Below are 17,256 nucleotides of genomic sequence, written 5' to 3' on the forward strand. Positions count from 1 at the left end.
ATTTACTACCTATCCTCTCCAATACCGAAAGGGATTTTTGTTTTCTAGGTTCCTTTTAACCAGGGGTCACCAAGTTTATCTTTAATAAGAGCTTCTGTACAAGTTACCCATAGGAGATCCCTGCCTTAAACAATAATAAAGGCTATAGTGATCTTGAAAAAAAATCTAACAGGCAATTTTCCATTGCTGGAGTTGGATAGCTCTGGAGGGTGGAACTTACAAAACTCCACCTTTGTGGACAAACATTTTCAAAACAACGTTCTGAATACAAGCTCTAATTCCTTAAATGAAATCTTTCATATCACTGTTTAAATAATCCACTCTTTCCCGATGAATTTCAAGGTAGGACAAATCAATGGGCACTACACCCATTGGCCTACATTGAGGTCTGAATAAGATTCCTATTAATTAAAAGCCTCACTGAATATTAAGCATCTAAAAACTCCTATATTGTGCTTATATTCTGTACCATGAAGGTGGAAGGGAAGTGGAAAGAAAATTGACAAACATCCCAGCCTTAAATGTCTTTATTTGGTTGGAAGTCCACTCAATTCCACCCTGATCTGAATAACCCAGGTCTCATCAGATCTCCAAAGCTAAGCAGGGTCAGCTTTGGTTAGTAATTGGATGGGAGACCTCCAACGAAGACCACAGTTGCAGAGGCAGGCAAAGGCAAACCACCTCTGTTAGTCTCTTGCCATGAAAACCCCACCAGGGGCCTTCAGCAGTCAGCTACGACTTCAGGGAACTTTCCACCACCACCAATCAATTCCAGTTGGACTTACTTCCAAGTAAGAATGCTTAGGAATATAGTCGTGGACCATTTCTACAGGTCATGTGGAGACCACTCAAATCGGAATCCAAAGATTTCTTATGTAAATATATATATACAGTGGCATCCTGTGCTAAGATAGGTGCTAACTAAGATAGGTCTCCTAAAACAGTGTCTGTCCTGAGAATTCATTAAAGACAATGTTCTTTAAAGGGGAGCAAGATTCAGAAAAGAAAGCAATATGCTTGAAAAAAGCAATGCATAAGAAAAGAAAGCAGGGCACCGAGGATAGAATTAAATGCTGTGTACAGTTCCAATTATCCTCAAATCATTAAGGTAATGCCCTTATTATTAAATGGCATCAACTATATTATATAGCTGTCCACTCTCAGGGCCGCAGTCCGAAGGTCAGAGAATATAGAAGATGTCCGTCCCCATGTAATACCAAAAGAGAAAGGACATAATGAAGTGCATTTGTCAATACCACAATCAAATGAGCAACTGCACCCACCTGCAGCACAGATAATGCAGGCATTGATGAGCATCTATGTAAAAAATGACCAGTGGTTGTTGTAGGCTCTCATCTTTGAGACCTGAATTTCCACTGTGGTCCATTTGGTTACCAGTGATGTGCTGCTCAATTTAATTTCCTGCACGTTTGCTCTAGATTTTATGATGGTCGAACGCCGGTTTTGGCTGTCACCGATCCAGCCATCATTAAAGCAGTGTTGGTGAAAGAGTGCTATTCCATCTTCACCAACAGGCGGGTAAGTTCTTAAAAATTTAGTGCAGTTTTCTCTCACCCTTCCTCCGAAGAGCTCATGGGACACAGTTTCTCCCTCCTTCTTTTGATCCTCACAACAAGTTTGTGATGTAGGAGAGACTGAAAAAGTGGAGATAGTGCCAGGTGGGTAGCCATATTGGTCCATAGTAGCAGAATAACATTTGAGTCCAATAGCACCTTAGATCCAGAGGAGTTAACTGTGTTAGTCTGTAGTTGCAAAATAATAGAGTCCAGTAGCACCTTTAAGACTAACTTTATTGTAGCATAAGCTTTCGAGAACCCCAGCTCTCTTCATCAGATGCATCTGATGAAGAGAGCTGTGGTTCTTGAAGGCTTATGCTGCAATAAAATTGGTTATTCTTAAAGGTGCTACTGGACTCAATAGCAGCTTAGGGACCATCCAAAATGCTCCAGGGTATAGGCTTTCATGACTCAAAGCTCAGTTCTTAAGATCTCTAATTTTGTTCTGAAAAAGTGAAAGAGAGTAACCAGGTGCAACCAGCCTGCCTCATGGCCATGGGGATTTGGACCCAGATCTCTTCAGGTCTGGCATCATACTCTAAAAGCTGCCTCACACTGGAAGCGACCCCACCAAGAAACAAAGCCCTTAGATAGTCATTACATTTTTAAAAGAGAGGTTTCTCAAGGGTATCTCCGTATAAAGATCAATCACAACAGAGCATCTCCTCTGAAAGAAAGCTTGGCACAAAGAGAAGTTGGATTGCTCATATTAGACTTCCAGATCTACTTCCGATAAGCGAAGGGTGAACTTCCTAGGATAGACCAAAGTATATCCTGAAGCTGTGCATAGGCGTCTTATACCAAGTCAGACCAATGGTCTAGACTGATATTGTGTACTTTGAGTGGAAGTGGCCTTCTAGAGCCTTAGGCATAGTTCTTTGTCCCCTATGTGCTATGTCAGACTGCGTACCAGCTAATAAACACACCAGACACTGGCTTGGGTTAGAATGGCCACAACTTTATTGGTTACAGCTGTATGGAGCATTGGCCTGGCATCTGGGCATGGATCCCCGTTGGCATCGTAGGCCTGGCTGCCGGCCGATGCATCACCTGCCAGCCTCCCACTGGCCCCTCGGCACACATTGCTCCATCACCGGTCTTGCCTGGCGCCCTTGCTTCCAGATCTGTCAGGGTGAGCAGTCCTGAGGGCCCCACGCACCCTGTTGGAATCCGGCCCAATGCCTCAAAACCGCCAACCCTTAAAGTTGTGACAGAGTCCCCCACAGCCTGAGTTCTGAGGTGGGTGGGAGGGTGACCAGTTGCTTGCAGATGCTCCAGTGTAATGGCGCTGACCATGCGCTTGCCCAGCGCCCCCTTGGGTACCCTCCTACTGCTAGGCCCACCTCCACTTAGTCTTGCACTCAGTGCCAATCATCGCTTGCCAGTGAGACGTCATCCTTTCTCATAATCTCCTCCTAGAGATTGAATTTGGGACTTTCTATGTGTTCTACCAGTAAGTTATGGCCCTGCCATGGCAACACAAAGGGTGTCTGTGGCAGACTGATGTAGCTTGCCTTCTAATGACCCACATCCTTGGTTTTTCCAGGTCAGTCTTGATTGTTCTGACTGGCAATGACTTCCCAGGGTCTCAGGTGAAACTCTTCCACATCACATACTATCTGATGGTTTTAACAGACACACTGGGGATTGAATCTAGGACCTACTGTGTGCCCAACAGAGTTCTACTACTGAGCTGCAGCCCCTTCCCAATACATTTATCACACTTCTGCATATTGACCTCAGCTCCTACAGACCCATCTTGATTAAATTAGCGTGGGATGTGGGTGGATTCTTACTGGAAGTTAAACGGATCTTTCCTAGATGAGTCTTTCAATAACATTTGGTTTGAGGGATCTGAGCCCTTCTTAGGATCTATGTATCTCAGTCACAGAACTCTAATACGTTTGGAACGTGGTATCTTGGCCAGGCTTCCCAATGCAGATCTTTGTGTGTATCCAAGAGAGGAATTTGGGAGTCAATACCAGGTTAGGTAGCATTAGCAGCAGATGGTGTGTCAGAGGGGTCAGGAGAATTGGAGCTAAAATGGGACCGCTTTCTTCCTGTAGAAATGGCTGAATGAATAAGATGCCCAAACGATCAATATCCAAGCAAGGACAATGATCATTACATCGCTAAATTGATAAGCTTTATGTCCTACAAAGAGCAAGCTCTTCACAATATACTTTCTACCATACTCATAGAGAAGTCATAGTAGAGATCATTGCTCAATGAAAATATAAAATTTGAAACACAACACTTTAAATAAAACATGCATAGTGAAAATACACCTTACAATGATCTAGGGAAGCACTGATCTCTGAATTCTGTTCATTGCTCTTGAATCTTTGTCATATTCACCTCTAGAGAAATCCATTACCATACTGTGACTACACAATCAAAGAAATGGTCACTCTCTTTTTGATCTCCCATTCAGGATTTTGGTCCAACGGGTAAACTGGAAGATGCCGTTTCAATAGCAAAAGATGAGCAATGGAAGAGGATTCGGACCGTGCTCTCACCAACCTTCACCAGTGGAAAGCTGAAAGATGTAAGACCCAAGAGAGCACTTGCAATAAAACCCACCAAGCCAATCTGATACTCTTTAAAAATCCCAGCCTAATCTCTGGCCCAAGGAGTAGCATATCTATTAAAAGCATACCAAGGAATAGTATGTAACCCTTCTTGCTCCTACAGGATGCTATACATTATCTGAATACCCATATAATAGCTTCCAAGAATCTCAAGCAGTGATGCTCTTTTTAATTTTTTAAAGTTCTCATCTTAAAAATATGATCGATCCAGATAGCAGTGTCTTGGTTTGCTTACATGAAACAAACTAGAAAAAAATTAAAGACACATTTAACATCAGGTGATGGTTTCTGTTTTGTATGCCAGTTTCCATTAGCATTACAATTATCCTTCTATCACAAAATGTGTTAGAGCAGCCATAATTGCAGTTAACTGCATTTTTAATGAATTAACTGTATTTGAATAGTTTTAAACAAGTTTTTGAAACCTCCCTATGTCATTTCATGTATTTTATGATGCACTGTAGCTTTGTAAGGCGCCTCGAGTATAAGAGCATATAGATCAATATCATCACTTTGTTTTGTATTTTCTCTCCCGCCGCCTTGCCTCCAAACTCAGATGTTTCCCATTATTTTGAACCATGCAAAAAGCCTAATGAAAAATATTCAAGGAAAAGTGGAGAGGGAAGAAACACTGGACATTAAAGAGTGAGTAAACTACCTGATGCAAGCTAGTCAGGAGACTCATCCATCATCAGAGGAAACAGGTTGTTTGGAGGAGGTGGAAAGAATATACTATTCACGATGATGGATGGATCTACCTGGGGAACTACCTAGAGAACTAGAGGACTTTGACTCTTCACGCTCACATTCTTTTAACTTGTTAAACTAGACCCCTCTCTGCTTTCAATGTGATTGAGGCAGAACTAGATTTAGAACTGAACCACATGAGACGGATTACACATGAAGAGCAAGGGTTGGGTCCCACAACCTTCCCTGGGAGGGGTAGTCTTATCCCCCCCCCCAAGCTCCTGGAAGAAAACCAAGCTGAGTGGATTTTCTTATAAAGAACAGCTGCCCAAATAAAGAGATTCTCTTTTTCAAAAATCTACTTGGCTTGGTGCTCAGAGAAGGGCCAAAGGGATGTAACATGAGATAGGAAAAAAGCCGAGAGAGAGAGAAAATCCATGCTGTGGGTTTCTCTCTCGCTTGCAAAACACCTCAGCTTTTTTCTTGCCTCCTCTTACATTGTTGTTTTCCCCCACCCCCATCTTGAGCTCCCAGAGAATTTTTGAAAGAGAGAGAATGTGTGAGAGAGAGATAAAGTCCCTCCAGGTGTGATTCTCCCCAGCTGAGATTGAGATCGAGTGGTTGGGTTTTTTTCTCTAAAGACTACATTTCCCAGGAATACTTGCAGAACCTGACATGTGCCTGTGTGTCTTGTATAGTTCCACTCTTAATCACAAAGATCTGGTATTGGTAGATGTAGTTCAAGCTTCAGCAGCAAGTAATGAGTCCAATCCAGTTCAGATTCGGGATGCGCAGGCCCTTGGAGAACTCTCACTGAACTTTCTTAAGAAAGATCACTGTTAACTGCCCCTTAAAGCAAAGAAATTAAAGGTGTAGCATGCTTGGACACATGTTGAAACCACCAAATAATGGCCTACCATCACTCTTTTTGCCATCACTGCTGGGACACCCCTCCCCATGTTGTAAGCAAACTGCCGTTGGGCTTTCAAAGTATAGAGCTGACCCTCCCTGGTTGGAGACTGGGAACTCAGCTTTTTCTTTGCAGAATTAGAGAGTTCCCACCACAGATCTCTGATAGGATGGAGCAAGGGGTTATGAAACATCCTAGACCATCTGCTTTGGCTTGGTGTCAGAGTCTGAGGAGCCCACTAAAACAAGTCGGGGCCTGGATTATTTTAAAAATGCTTCCTTCAAATAAATCAACCTCCATAAAACAAAATGACCTATTTTGTACTTTTCCCTCCTCCTGTTCCATTTTCCACCTCTCTTCAGCCTGTTTGGTGCTTACAGCATGGATGTCGTTACCGGCACCTCATTCGGCGTGACCACAGACTCCATGAACAACCCCAAAGACCCCTTTGTCAAGGAGGTGCAGAAGCTTGTGAGATTTGATTTCTTTTCCCCACTCTTCGTTTTGATGTGTAAGTTGCCTTGACAAACAGTGAAATCTGTAGTAGTAGAAAAGAGCAAGAGTTCAATAGCACCTATACAACTAACAAAATTTGTGGTAGGGTATGAGTATACATGAGGCACAGCTCATTTTTCAGATACAGCTAGAATGAAAAATCTGTTTGCAATCTGCAACCAGTGAGCTTCCATTAATTAAGGGTTTTTAGAATACTTTGCTGAGAAAATTCAACAATCCGCAAACTCTGGTTGTAAAATGGAATATATTACTAAGCTGCGTTTGATTCCTCATTACTCCACTTGAAGCCAGAGCTCTTTCAGCCCCACCCACCTCACAGTAATAATAACATACTTTGTAAACTGCTCTGACTGGATGTGAAGTTGTCCTGAAGGGCAGTATATAAATAGAATGCTATTATGATTAACCAGTGACCAAGCCCGTTTTGGGAAAAAAAACCAGATTCTACAAATGGCTTGCGCGCTCCTCAGTGGGCCAATTTGGGCCATTTGGAGTGAAATTCAGTCCGTTTGGGGCAAAAATTAGCAGAGTGTAGGAATGCTGCTGAGGCAGCGCAACAGTTCCTGGAGTGCTCCTGCTCTCTAAAGAGTGTAAATTTCAGCCCCAAACAGGCTGAAATCAGCCCACTGAAAGAGCACGCCAGAACCCATTGCACCACCCCAACCTGCTTAGGGCTGCTGCTGCACTGGGCCTTCCCGCCACTGCAGCGGCCACTGTGGAGCCTTGGGAAGGCTGTGCCAGGCCTCACTGCCACCTCCGCAGCTGCGCGACCATCCAGAAATCCTGAGGAGGCTGCTGCAGCGACAAAGAAGGCTGGCACAGTGCAGCCCTCCTTGCTGCCACACGAGGTCTTCCCAGGCCTCCAGAAGCTCCGAGGAGGCGGCAGGAAGGCCAACCATGTTGCTGCCAACTCAGTTCTGATGTGTGGATAAAAAGTGAGTTATCAGCAACACAGTTTGCCTTTTATGTCTGAGGATATTATTATTACCTGTAACCTGGGGCAAAGCTTTTCGTTACAGTGCCTGTGGTCAAATTCTTACCTGTTCTGGAATATTCTGTTACAGGCTAGAGAATTCCTGTGCTCCACACATGGAACTCCAGGAAGGATAAATTATATGATTTCCCCCTTTCTGTGTTTACTTAAAACATTTATATCTCACCTCATCTCATTAGACACACTGCAAACAGTTTAACATTTTATCAACAAGGTAAAAACAACATACAGGATTAAAAACACAAACAAATTAAAGAATCCCACCTCAGTTTTGTGTACATATACACAATATATATATATACATATTCATAGAGTGCCCATGTACACTTAGGGAGCATCTGAAGCAATATTGCACCCTTCTTATGATGCAACTTTCATCCCTCTCCCCTAGATGCGTTCCCATTTGTACAACCTCTTTTGAAGAGGATGAACGTTAGCCTCTTCCCCACTGATGCAGTAGAGTTCTTTGCACGATCAGTTGCCAAAATCAAGGTGAATCGAGAGAAAGGGAAAGAAACGGTAAGAGCGAGCAAGTACAAACCTTCTCTTGAGTTAACTCTGATGAAAACTTTGGAATGGAGAACTAAACACAGAATAACTGACTGTACAAAACAATGTAGGCTTGACTAAATCTCAAATCTTTTGCTCTGTGTACACCAAATTTCTCTTTGCTTATGAAATACTTGACTGGAGATTATAGAGAATGAAAAAGGCAGGAAGGAAGGAAGAAAGAGGGGGCTGGCAAGAAGTCTTCTGCAGCTGGGAGTCTATTAATATTTATATTTAATAGCCAAGGGAGCTAGTGTGGTGTAGTGGTTAGTTTGCCAGACTAGAATCTGGGAGTCTCGGGTTCAAATCCTCACTCTGCCATGGAAACTTGCTGGGTGATCTTGGGCCAGACACGCATACTCAGCCTATCCTACCTCACAGGGTTAGTGTGAGGATAAAGTGGAGGATAAGAGAATGATGTTAACTACTTTAGATTTCCATTGGGGGGAAGCAGGGTATAAATGAGTAAGTAAGAAAGAGACAATTCTTGTATGGATAAGAAAAATGGAACAAAAGGACCAGCTCACAGCTATAATTTAGGCGGATTCCATGTTTGCAGAAAAACATAATTAAAAAAGTTAGGTGGTAACAGCTCCCCTCCCCCAAATAGTAAGAGCACAGATATGAGGGAAAAACCTGATCTGGACTGGTTACTGCTTTGATAGGATATCTCTAAAGAACCCTGCACTTGACACTTTGAAAGTATTGGTGGGATATCAATGATTCATAGAGTGATAAATCATAAATCACCCACCCTGCACAGGTGAAGAGGCTTTCTGGACTCATATATTGTCTTCGTGTTGTTGTGCTATGTTAGCTTTACCTGCATTGTTGATAGAAGTTCCTAGATCATGGTTGATTTTTCCACACTTGTCCTGCTTTGGACTGCCCAAAACTGTTCCAACAAGTTTAGAACTGTGATTTTGGGCTGTATCAACAGAAGCATCGTGTCCAGATCACGCAAAGTGATGGTATCACTCTACTCTGCTCTGGTTAGACATCACCTACAGTATTGTTTTCAGTTTGGGGCACCACAATTTAAGAAGGATATAGACAAACTAGAACATGTCCAGAGGAAGGCAACGAAGATGGAGGGGGGTCTGGAGAACACGTCCTGGGAGGAATATTTGAAGGAGTTCAGTATGTTTAACCTGGAGCAGAGACAACTGAGAGTGATATGATAACAATCTTCAAGTACTTGAAGGGCTGTCCTATAGAAGATGGTGTAGAGTTGTTTTCTGTTGTCCCAGAAAGTCGGACCAGAACTAATGGCTAAACATTAGGAAGAACTTCCTAACAGTTACAGCGGTCCCTCAGTAGAACAGCTTCCCTGGGAGGTGGTGGGCTCTCCTTTTTTGAAGGTTGTTAAGCAAAGGCTAGATGGCCATCTGACAGCAATGCTGATTTTGTAAACCTAGGCAGGTCATGAGAGGGAGGGCAGGAAGAATTACAGCAGTGCTTAGTTCTCGTGGCCCCTTCTTACATGCCCAGGGTAATGCTGATCACCATCTTGGGGGCCGGTAGTAATTTCCCCCCAGGCCAGTTAAAATAGGGATCCTGATACTATTTTGTCATCTTATAGGCATGGAGCAGGGGTCACTGGGGGTGTGGGGAGGAGGTAGTTGTGAATTTCCTGCGTTGTCCAGGGCGTTGAACTAGATGACAGTTTGGTATATGGGTTAAGAGCACAGGGCTCTAATCTGGAGAGCAGGGTTTGATTCCCCATTCCTCTGCTTGAAGCCAGCTGGGTGACCTTGGGGCAGTCACAGCTCTCTCAGAGCTCTCTCAGCCCTACCTACATCACAGGGTGTTTGTTGTTGTGAGGATAATAATAACATATTGTCGAAGGCTTTCACGGCCGGAGAACGATGGTTGTTGGGGGTTTTCCGGGCTGTATTGCCGTGGTCTTGGCATTGTAGTTCCTGACGTTTCGCCAGCAGCTGTGGCTGGCATCTTCAGAGGTGTAGCACCAAAAGACAGAGATCTCTCAGTGTCACAGTGTGGAAAAGATGTAGGTCATTTGTACCTCCTGAGTAGATACAAATGACCTACATCTTTTCCACACTGTGACACTGAGAGATCTCTGTCTTTTGGTGCTACACCTCTGAAGATGCCAGCCACAGCTGCTGGCGAAACGTCAGGAACTACAATGCCAAGACCACGGCAATACAGCCCGGAAAACCCCCAACAACCATCAATAATAACATACTTTGTAAACTGCTCTGAGTGGGCCTTAAGTTGTCCTGAAGGGCAGTATAAAATTGAATGTTATATTATTACTATTATTATTATTATTATTATTATTATTATTATTATTATTATACGAACGTTGTTGTTGTTGTTGTTGTTATGACCCTGGAGGTTCCTTCCAACGCTATGATTGTATGATCTGTAGCCAGGAGTGGTAAAGAGTGCCCTCAAGTCATGGCTGACTTTTGGCAACCTCTGGCAGGGTTTTCATGGCAAGAGGCTAACAGAAGGGGTTTGTCATTGCCTGCCTCTGCAATCCTGGTCTTTGCTGGAGGTCTTCCATCCCATTACTAACCAAGGCAGACCCTGCTTAGCGTTTGAGATCTGACAAGATCAGGTTCCCCTTGGCTATCCAGATCAGATCCTGCAACCAGGTATAAAGATTTTATTCAGTGGCGAAGACTTCCGGTTTGGGATTCATGGAGGTCTAACGCAGCTCCATTTGCGGAGCTGACCGGACTGCCGTTTTAACCGGCCGGTGGGGTGAAAATAGCCCGCGGCCGACTGCTCTCAGGCGGGGAGCAGGCAAAGAACGCTCAAGACCCTAGGGTGAGTTAGATCTCGGACGAGGGGGGGCTCTACACAATGGGTCCCCTCCCGATCCTTGAGGTCCCACCTTGCGACGGGTCGGCTATAATCTCTGCGGCAGTTTTGGGGCCAATTCGGCTGGCATAAGACCTACATACCCAAGCTTCGATTGGGGGAAGAAGCTGAGAGGAGAACTTAAAATCAAAACAGCGATTACAACCCGAGAAAAGTGAAGAGAAGGTAAAGATCATTATCTTCTGATACGGGACAGATTGATAAAAACAGAGAGGAAAAAAAGTAGATTTTTAAACTGCAACAGACTAGCGAAAAGGAGGGGAAGACTCGGCAGGAATTGTATTTGAAAAGAGACTAAGTTTAAAGAAGTTATTAAAGAAATCGGACTATTGTTTTGAATACCTGTGGCTTTGGAGCTGTGAGAAAAAGACACCATCGCGAGATCTGCTGTGGGAAGACGGGAGACAGGAAGTGCGTAATAACAATAGAGCGGCTGGAGAGAAGCGGCCCTTGCTGGAGGGCAGGAAGTAGGGAATCGCTATTTTTGAAAGGGGAAGGGTCGCGGCTTCAGCGGAAAAGGAAGTAGGCCATCTTGGATTACAAAATCATAGAGAAACCATAGAGAAAAGACGCCCGACATTTTGGACTCTTTAAAATTTAATTTTTGCAAGAAGACCGGGACATTTAAAACAGAAAAACGTTAAATTTTACGCCACGGAGTTAAGGAAGAGAGCGGATTCGTGGGAGCGAGCTAAAGCAAGCCCCACGATGTCAAAAAAAGAGTGGCAATCGGCAATAGAAAACCTGGATAAAAACCTGGACAAAAAACTTTTAGATATGATTAAAGAACTTAAGGACACGAAATTGGAGCTGATAAAAGAGGTTAAAGAGGTTACACAGACAGTAAAATCGGAGCTGTCAGAAGTGAAAAAAGGTATGGAAACAATACGAAGTGAATTACAAGGAACGCAGCAGAGAGTTAAAACAGTAGAAGACGCGATGGAGAATTTAGCAGACACGCAACAAACAGAGATGAGATTGGTGAAGGGGAGAATGTCAGTTGCAGAAACTAAACATATGGAGAAGCAGCTACGTTTTCGTGGCTTGCCAGAAGTGGAAGGAAAGTCAGCGCAAGAACAGATGATTGAGGTGTTGGCTGAATACCTGGGGAAGGAGGAGGAGGAAGTTGTGGCTATCCTAGATGTGGCATACCGTGTGAATTCGAGAATTGCAACCCAGAGGAAATTACCAAGAGATGTGATTGTGCAGTTTACAACACGAAATATGAAAGAGAGGATTGTGACAAAACAGTTTCAAGATCCATTGGAGATTGATGGCAAGACGATCATTATAATGAAGGAACTGCCCAGATCAGTGTTATTAGATCGGAAAAAATACAAAGTGCTAATTCAGATTTTGAAGGACATGAAAATCAGGTACAGATGGGAGCTACCAGAAGGAGTGTCCTTTGAGTTTGGAGGGGCCAAAAAACGCATTAGATCTGAGCGAGAGATGGAGCGATTTATTAAGGACAATGAAAAAGACTTACCAACAAGATTATGAGTATGGAGTGTAAAGTATTATCTTGGAATGTAAATGGATTAAACTCACCGAATAAGAGGAAAAACATTTTTCACTGGCTACTAAAACAAAAATGTGACATTGCGGCACTTACCCATACGGCAGCAAGGCTGCTCGGATGGGGGCCGGGTTTGCCGCTCCGGAAGGAGCAAAGACAGCCCGCGCTTAAACCCATCCGGGCATTGGCCTGGGGGCGGAGCAAACGGCTAGTTAGCCGGTTCCGCCCCACAGGCCCCCTCAGTCGCCGCGTGTCTGCTCGTGGGAGAGGTGCATGTAGCAACTCTCCGAGGGCAGGGCCGGCGGCTGCGAGGCTGTGCAGTGCGGAAGACGGTCGGCAGCCTCGGCGGCCTTGGTCGGATTGGGCAAGCGGCCGGGCAGAGAGCCTGCTGCCGCTCGCCGGCCGCGCGCGCCCGCGCCTGCCGGGTGCGGCCCGTCCGGCGTCGCTTCTTAGAGGCAGCCCAAGTCCCGGCGATCAGTCCGCGGCGCGGGAGCAAGCGCCTGGGCCTGCGGCTGCGGTCGGAGTCGGGTGACTCGGCGCCTGCCTTCCCGGCTCGGCCGGCTTCAGCCCGTGCGCCTCGCCGCCGTTGCGGCTCGCGCGGCCGCGCCTTAATTGTTGAGGGGTTGTGAGTCCCCTCTGGGCAGCAGTTCGGTTGAGGCCCTGTTAGGCCGCCGGGACGCGGGGGTCTTTATCGGAGGGGGGGTTATATTGGGGGCTGTCGAGCTTCCCCTGTTCCCCCCCCGCCTTGGTGGGTGGCTGGCGCTGAGGGATATCTCCTCCATTTTCCACCCCCCCCCCACCCTAGGGAGGCAGCAGGGAAGGTGTTGGTTTGTTTGCCCCCCCCCCTCCAGTAGGTGGTTGTATCTCACGCCCCCCCCCCCCCGGTTAGGGTGGGTTGTTATAGGGATTGACGAGCTGCAGGTTGCACTTGGTACTTGCTTTCCTGGGGGGTATTGTGCATTGTTCTGGGCAGGGCATTTGAGTTGCCTTCCTCCTTTCCTGAGGGGTTGTACTGGCCCAGTGTACATTATGCCGGGAAAGGGAAAAGGGCCGTCTAAGGGCAAACAGCCAGCGAAGCGTCCACTATCAAAGAGGCCAGCCCCGGTTTCTTCCTCATCGGAGGATGAGGGTGATTTGCAGGGCCGGCAAGACATCTTGGCTCGCTTGACTGCCTTAGAACAAGCCAGGGGAGCTGGTGGCTCAGCAACCGGCAGAGCAAAGAGGGCTCGCTCAACCCTTTTGGCTTCGTCAGCCACCTTCCAGCGCGATGTTCTTAATAGGCTTTCTGCTCTTGAAAGTACAGGTACGCCAGCAGCAGGGGAGCGAGCCTGCGAGGTGACGGTGACTGAAGCCACAGCCGTTGAACTGAGTGGCGTAGCTGAGCAAAGCGTGCAGGAGGAATCTGGGCAGGTGGCAGTTGCAATTCAACCTCCTGAGGGTGATGGTAAGTCGGCTGCACCTGTTACACCAGGGGCTTGGCCCTGGGGGCATTGGGGTCAAGCACCTGCTCCACCATCTGCACCCCAGGGGCACGTGGGTTCCACGATAGGAGTTCCCCCTCAGTTCTATGGGGCTAATCCGGTGTGGCCCCAAGCATCATGGAATGCGCTTCAGGCCGCTAGTAGCGATGTAGCTGGCCCATCTTCAGGACAGGCCCCCTCGGTCCCTGGTTCCCAGGCATCGGGGAGCCACTTTAATCAGTGGGGTTACTATCCGTGGGGCTTCCCTGTGGGGGGGACACACGGTTATGGGTCCATTCCATTTGGAGCTATGCCTTTTGGGGATACAGCGATGCCCCTAGGTGATCACTTAACTCTCGCCACTAGGGATAAGATTCTGCGTGGCGAATATGTGGATGTTTTCAATCTCCTGTTTCGGGATTTGGAAAAGAAAGACAAGGAGGAGTTAGATGATCGCGATAAAGAAAGGCTGAAGCGCAGGAAAATAGAGCGGAACTGGCATAACTGGCTGCCTGGCATGTTAATCTATGCCGGCGTGGTGGCTAGGGCTCAGCCTTGGAAGGCTGCCCAGTTATTCCAATACATTGATATAATTTATAGGGGACATACGGACTTCGTTGGTGCAGCTTGGCTGCAATACGACGAGGAATTCCGTATGCGTGCCGCCCTCAACCCGGCCTGGCAGTGGGACAGGATACACCAGCAGCTTTGGCTGCAGGTCATGTCCCCGGCCAAACCGAATGCAGGTGACCGCTCGGATAGTGGCCACCTGGTTCAGAGGAGTCAGACTACGCAGGGCACCCGCGCACCCGCGGGGCAGCCGGTTCAACCCCGGCTGCTGTGCTGGGACTTTAGTTCCCAAGGGGTGTGCTCCAGGAAGGTGTGCAATTTTAAACACCAGTGCCCAATCTGTGGTGGCCCCCACCCTTTCACTTCTTGCACCAGGCAATCTAAGAGGGCGGGAAGGCGTGGAGGTGGGGGTGGGGGCGGGGGCCCCCCAGCTACTGCTGGAAAAGGGCCCCAGCCCCATAAACCTGACGGTTCTTGAACGCCTCCTTGCGGGGTACCCTAAACGCGAGGAAGCGCACTTTTTGTTGGAAGGTTTTCGTTATGGCTTTAGGATTCCTTTCCAGGGTCCTAGGGCTCCCTTCATGTCCTCTAATTTACGTTCGGTTGTGGGCATGGAGGAGGTTGTTAGGTGTAAAATAGGTAAAGAATGTTTGGAGGGGCGTGTTCTGGGCCCCTTTCCAGCCCCCCCGGTTCCGTGTCTGAGAGTGTCGCCCCTGGGTGTGGTCCCAAAGAAAGCCGTGGGGGAATTCAGGCTCATTCATCACTTGTCCTACCCTAGAGGGGGGTCGGTGAATGATGCCATCCCTGAGCACATGTGCTCTGTTCGATACACTTCCTTTGATCAGGCTGTCAAGGTTGTTAGGCAATGCGGGGTGGGGGCCGAGATGGCAAAATGCGACATAAAGTCTGCATTTCGTCTTCTGCCGGTTCACCCGGACGACTTGAGTTGCTTGGCTTCTCGTTTGATGGCCAGTTTTATATGGATAGGGCATTGCCAATGGGTTGCTCGATTTCGTGTGCAGCCTTTGAGCGTTTCAGCTCGTTTCTGGAATGGGCCCTCAGGTCACGGCTTCGGTGCCGCGCCACGGCCCATTATTTAGATGATTTCCTTTTCGTTGGGCCCCCCGGGGGGGGCCAGTGTCACCGCCTTTTGACGGGCTTTATTGCCTTGGCGGCTGAGTTGGGCGTGCCTCTCGCCCATGAGAAAACGGAAGGTCCGGCTACTACCCTCACCTTTTTGGGGATTGAGCTGGACACAATTAGGCAGGCCTCCCGGTTGCCTGCCCAGAAGCTCTTCGACCTTAGAACTCGGCTGGCCCTTTTTAGAGGGAAGAAGAAAGCCACGTTGCGTGAGCTCCAGCAGCTGGTGGGGCATTTAAATTTCGCCTGCCGGGTCGTAGCCCCCGGCAGAGCCTTCCTCAGGCGCTTGTGCGATGCCATGGGGGGACTTCGTCTCCCCCATCATCGCCTTTCCATCAATAGGGGGATGAGGGAGGACCTGGAAGTTTGGGAGGCATTCCTCAGGGACTTTAACGGGGTCTCATTTTGGAGGGAGCCTCTTAGGTTAGCGGCGGATATGCAGGTTGCATCCGATGCTTCGGGGTCCCTGGGGTTCGGTGTCTATTTTCAAGGTCACTGGTGTGCCGAACGGTGGCCGGTACAATGGGTCAGAAGGGGATGGTGTAAGGACCTCACCTTTCTGGAACTGTTTCCGATCCTAGTAGCAGTGCATCTTTGGGGGGACACCTTGGCAAACCACTCTGTCCACTTTTGGTGCGACAATCAGGCAGTGGTTCATGTCCTCCGGTCCCTTACATCTAGGTCATCAAGGGTCATGAGGCTGGTTCGTGCCTTCACCCTCCGGTGTTTAAAGCTTAATATTTTGTTTCTAGCTCGGCATGTCCCTGGGTTGGACAATAGCGTGGCAGATGCTCTGTCTCGCTTTCAGGTTCCCCGGTTTCGGCAGCTTGCCCCCGAGGCGGACGCCGCACCGACCACGATGCCGTGGGAACTGTGGAACCTTGGAGGCTAGAGGCTGAAAGGGCTATTCATCTGGCACTGGCCCCCAGCTCGCGGCGGTCGTACGATCGAGCAGTGCGTCAATTTGCGGGTTTTAGGGGGAATGCGGGTTTGCAACAGGTATGGCCTATACCAGTGCAGCACCTCATGCAGTTCTGCGTGGCTCAGAGAGGTTCTGGGTTGTCGGTTAAGTCTATCAGGGGTCAGCTAGCGGCTTTAGCCTTCGCTAGTAAGGCCAAGGGTCTTGCAGATCTGACGGGCGATTTCCGTTTGCGGAAAATGCTTGAAGGGTGGTCCCGTGAAACTGGGACTCGCAGGGACGATAGGCAGCCAATTTCCCCTGCTATTCTTAGGGGTTTAGGCGAGCTTTGGGATAAGTTGTGTCGCTCTCCGTTTGAGGCGGCGTTGTTTCATGCGGCTTCCCTTACCGCGTTTTTTGGGGCGCTTAGGGTCAGCGAATTGGTGGCCCTGGCTCGGGCTGATCACTCGGGCTGTGCCTTGAGGGCGCAGGATCTCAAATTCGAGGGGGACGAGGTCACCCTTAGGGTACGGAGATCCAAGACTGACCAGGCGGGTAAGGGATTCGTGTTACGTTTAGGCAGCTGTGCTGAACCTGGCCTATGCCCGGTCAGCGCGTTGAGGTGCTACGTGGCTCTTCGGGGAGAGGGTGACGGGCTGCTTTTCCGGCACGAGGATGGCTCCCCATTGACCAAATATCAGTTTTGGTCGGTGACTGGGAAGGCTTTGTCGGAACTGGGTCTTGACGGCTTGAAATTTGGGACTCATTCCTTCAGGATTGGGGCGGCTTCGACGGCCGCGGCTATGGGGTACCCTGGCCCAGTTATACAGCGTCTGGGACGCTGGCGGTCGGCGGCCTTCCGGTCTTATGTCCGCCCTTTGGGCGGAGAGGTGAACGCTTCTTGACTTTGGTCTCTTTGCAGGTGCGGCGGCTTGCTACACGAGGAAGAGGGTTTTGATTTGCGGCCATAGTATGGTCTTTTGGGCTGCTCG

At 47.9% G+C, this 17,256-nt stretch overlaps 1 protein-coding gene across 1 annotated transcript in view; it reads left to right on the forward strand.

The window, feature by feature from the left end:
- LOC129338423 (cytochrome P450 3A9-like) overlaps positions 1-17,256 on the forward strand; it is a 32,929-nt gene that overhangs the window by 4,179 nt on the left and 11,494 nt on the right. The window contains exons 4-8 of the mRNA XM_054992642.1: positions 1,440-1,539; positions 4,012-4,125; positions 4,725-4,813; positions 6,128-6,276; positions 7,667-7,794. Coding sequence (XP_054848617.1) covers positions 1,440-1,539; positions 4,012-4,125; positions 4,725-4,813; positions 6,128-6,276; positions 7,667-7,794 — 580 coding nt within the window. The remainder of the gene's footprint in view (positions 1-1,439; positions 1,540-4,011; positions 4,126-4,724; positions 4,814-6,127; positions 6,277-7,666; positions 7,795-17,256) is intronic.

Source organism: Eublepharis macularius, chromosome 12 (assembly GCF_028583425.1).
Source record: "Eublepharis macularius isolate TG4126 chromosome 12, MPM_Emac_v1.0, whole genome shotgun sequence".
Classification (NCBI taxonomy): domain Eukaryota; kingdom Metazoa; phylum Chordata; class Lepidosauria; order Squamata; family Eublepharidae; genus Eublepharis; species Eublepharis macularius.